Raw genomic sequence first — 3,309 nt, 5'->3', positions numbered from 1 at the left:
CATTATTATGTTTAAACCCAATGGAAATATGTGAAACTTGTTTGTTAATCGGAGGGTAGAATAATAGTACTCAGTAATCAATTAGGTATTGTATCATTTACTCTACTGCGAACATGGATGCAGTCGACGTATCATCACATAATTCTCCTTCCGCCATTACCGTTCCTAGTACGGTATTTTAATTGTAATCTATCTTTCGTTTAATATTAATTTCAAAATTAACTTCAGGTTATTGATACAACTAATCGTGTTGTGCGTGTTCCAGTCCACAACACTATTTTTATCTCGCTGTTCACAGATCCCTCAATTAGAAACCGATCCCTCAATTAGAAGCCGATTACAAAAATTTACAAGCCCAGATCCCTCGATTAGAAACAGAGTCTTTCAGTTCAACCAAAAAGAGTAAGATAAGATTACAGGATTGATACTTCACAACCAATTAATGAGTTGGATATAATTAATTTCAGTTTTTATTTTAATTAAGGGTGTTGGTTAATTGATTTGATTTCTTGATTAGAAATTAGGGTTTATATTTTTTTAGGGTTGAATTAGGGAGAAGTCAAGTAGATAAGGAAGGGGTAAAGGGAACAAAGAGGAAGAAAGACTAAAACACCCTCACATGTTTTGCACATGTTTGACTTAACGGCTGAAATAGACAGGAAGTAGACGGGAGGACGAGGAATGTAGTGTTTTGATACATTAGGGACGAGTAATGCACAAAAAAAAAAAAAAAAGGACATGGAGTCAAATTTGATGTAAAGTTTAGAGACGATGAATGAAATTTTGTCTTTTTTTTTCTTTTAGAGGTTTTTTCTTTTCAATTTTTTACTTTAAATATTTTTATTTGTATTATATATTATTCGACGAAATTGATATTGATTTTTAAATATATTTTACCTTCTTTTTTTTCGAAAAACAAACAAATATTGTTTTTGATACCATTAAAAAAAATTGAAAAACACTAAAAAGTTGGGGGTTTTTTTAAACATAGCCTCAAAGTCTCTGCTTAAAAAATAAATTGAATTATAAATGCGTTGTACATTGAATTGATTAACTGCCCAGAGTGGGTAATTATTAACACGTTACAAATAATTTAAGCGTGTCTTAACTTCTTAAGTATAGTCCTTAAAGCTATCTTAAAATAAATCCAAAAATAAACATTGAAAAAAAAAAAAAAAAAAAAAAAAAAAGTATGGTCTTGATCCAACATATGTAAATTTCTTTAATCAAACATATGTATCCTTATTTTTTCTTCGTCTACCGGTACACTTTCCAGTGACTCATCGTGGATGACTTTAATTTAACACCCTTTTTACTTATCCTCGTAACCAAACCGCCGCTCCCGCGACGATCAATTTCCCCAAATTTCTTCACAAACCGCCTTATCAATTTCACACATAATCAGAATCAGTTTGATGCAATTCAACTTCAAATTCATCAATTCATATGCTAAAATCAATCAACTATCCCTCAAATTACAAATACATTCATTAATTTAATTGATTAGTAATAAAATAATAATTATAATAGTAAGTAATACATGAAATCAACGATAAGTTGTTCTTAGTTAGATAACATAAAAGCAAACCAGATCTAATACATCATCATTATCATTACTATTACACAATAGACCATGAAATCAAAGCGCTTCATTTCCGGTTATTAAAATTCATCTTCTCATAATACCGAATCGAAAGAAGAGACAACGAAAGCTGAACTTCATCTTTCCCCCAACGAGTTTTCACGGCAGTAGGTTTCGCCGGAACAATCGCACGCGGCGGCGGTAGACACGGCCACGCCGACGGTGCAACGACGGTTGAATTAGCCGACGACGTTGCAACGGTTGCAGATGTAGAAGGTTTAGACAAAGGCCATAAATAATGAGAATGAAGTCTACGAAAACCACCGAGAGCGAGGACCACTGAACGAAGCTGTGTATTACCACACCCGATGTTTGCCCAATGTTTGGTACAGATCAGTTCCCATAACCTTTCATCCTGAGCCGTACGATTCCACTGACGGTTAACACATCCAACGGCTCCTAACGTCCGAGCATCAACGTGTTTTAATATCTCATACAACAAATTTTCATCTAACAGAACCGTTAACGCCGTTTCCTCCGGTGACGGATCTTCACGGATCTTCTTCTTCATCTTTCCGCCGTCAACGTTGACCGGATCTTGAGAACACGAGATAGATCTCTTCATAGATATAAAATCAGAAACTTAATTTTACTTTTTCTCTGTATGGAGTGATTTTATTTTAGAGAGAAAAAGTTAAGGGGAATAATGAGGAATGAGGATGCACCTGCTTTTTGATTGGTTGGGAAAAGGACAAAGTTGAAAGAGATGAATGGGGGATGTGAAATTACTGTTGTGTCCTTTTTGTATTTAATGGGTAGATGGTGAAAATAGCTGCCATATACTGGCAAAAGGCGTGGTCTATGGTTTTTGTTTGTATGTGGACAATGACTGCAAGGGCCAGCCGTTTGTTTGGATAAATCAATGTACATGTCCTGCCTATTATTCCTTGGATTTTAAGCAATTTCATACCAAATCGGTTTCACTTAAAATAAAATAAAATAAAATAAAATAAAATAAAGAAGATTTCTGGTTCTAGTTTAGAACTCTCATCAAAAATTAAAATTATGTAAAAACTATTACAGTTTAGTGTTAGATAGTTATAGCGTGTTCTCGCTTTCCAAGTTTGAGCCTCTTTAATCACCTATTGTATGATTTAGTTGAGTTTGTTTCATTTGAAAAACCATCATGTTTCTATACGAGTTTGAGTTATTTTTGCTAAAAAAATACTACATTAAGAGAGTTGAAATAAATTTTTTCTAGAAAATAATTGAATATTTTCAATATACAAACAATTTAAACATGTTTTAATTTTTTTTAAAAACATTTACAACTATCATCAGAAAAGTTATAAAATGAAATGATGCTCCACTCACAATATACTCTTTCCGTTTCAATTTAATAATCTCCAAACGAAAAATACACAATTTAAAAAAAAAATGACTGTTACGTGTATTTTTTTGTCTACTTTTCAGTTTTACCTCTTACTATTTACCTACATTTTTGTCTTACTTAAATAAAGTAAGAGCATAAAGGTACTCTAACCAATTTTTCTTATCTATTTATAAACGTTAACTATTAATTTGGGATGAAAAAAAAAAGAAATATGGACTATTAATTTAGGACGGACGGAGTACCTTTTATTACTCTGTAACACTAATTCTTACAGTACGATACTCCATACGTCTCAATTTAATAATTTTCTTTTTTTTTTCTTTTGGGATGTCCC

General features: G+C 32.3%; 1 protein-coding gene across 1 annotated transcript; it reads right to left on the bottom strand.

Annotated features, from left to right (window-relative positions):
- Nucleotides 1-1,290: 1,290 nt before the first annotated feature.
- LOC139892263 (F-box protein GID2-like) lies at nt 1,291-2,295 on the bottom strand. The gene has a single exon (XM_071875307.1). It carries the CDS (start codon nt 2,205-2,207, stop codon nt 1,650-1,652), a length of 558 nt encoding a protein of 185 aa, XP_071731408.1. The 5' UTR covers nt 2,208-2,295; the 3' UTR covers nt 1,291-1,649.
- Nucleotides 2,296-3,309: the final 1,014 nt, after the last annotated feature.

Source organism: Rutidosis leptorrhynchoides, chromosome 2 (genome assembly GCF_046630445.1).
Source record: "Rutidosis leptorrhynchoides isolate AG116_Rl617_1_P2 chromosome 2, CSIRO_AGI_Rlap_v1, whole genome shotgun sequence".
Classification (NCBI taxonomy): domain Eukaryota; kingdom Viridiplantae; phylum Streptophyta; class Magnoliopsida; order Asterales; family Asteraceae; genus Rutidosis; species Rutidosis leptorrhynchoides.
The sequence above is the reverse complement of the archived record's forward strand: the minus strand, read 5'-3'. Positions and strand labels throughout refer to the sequence as shown.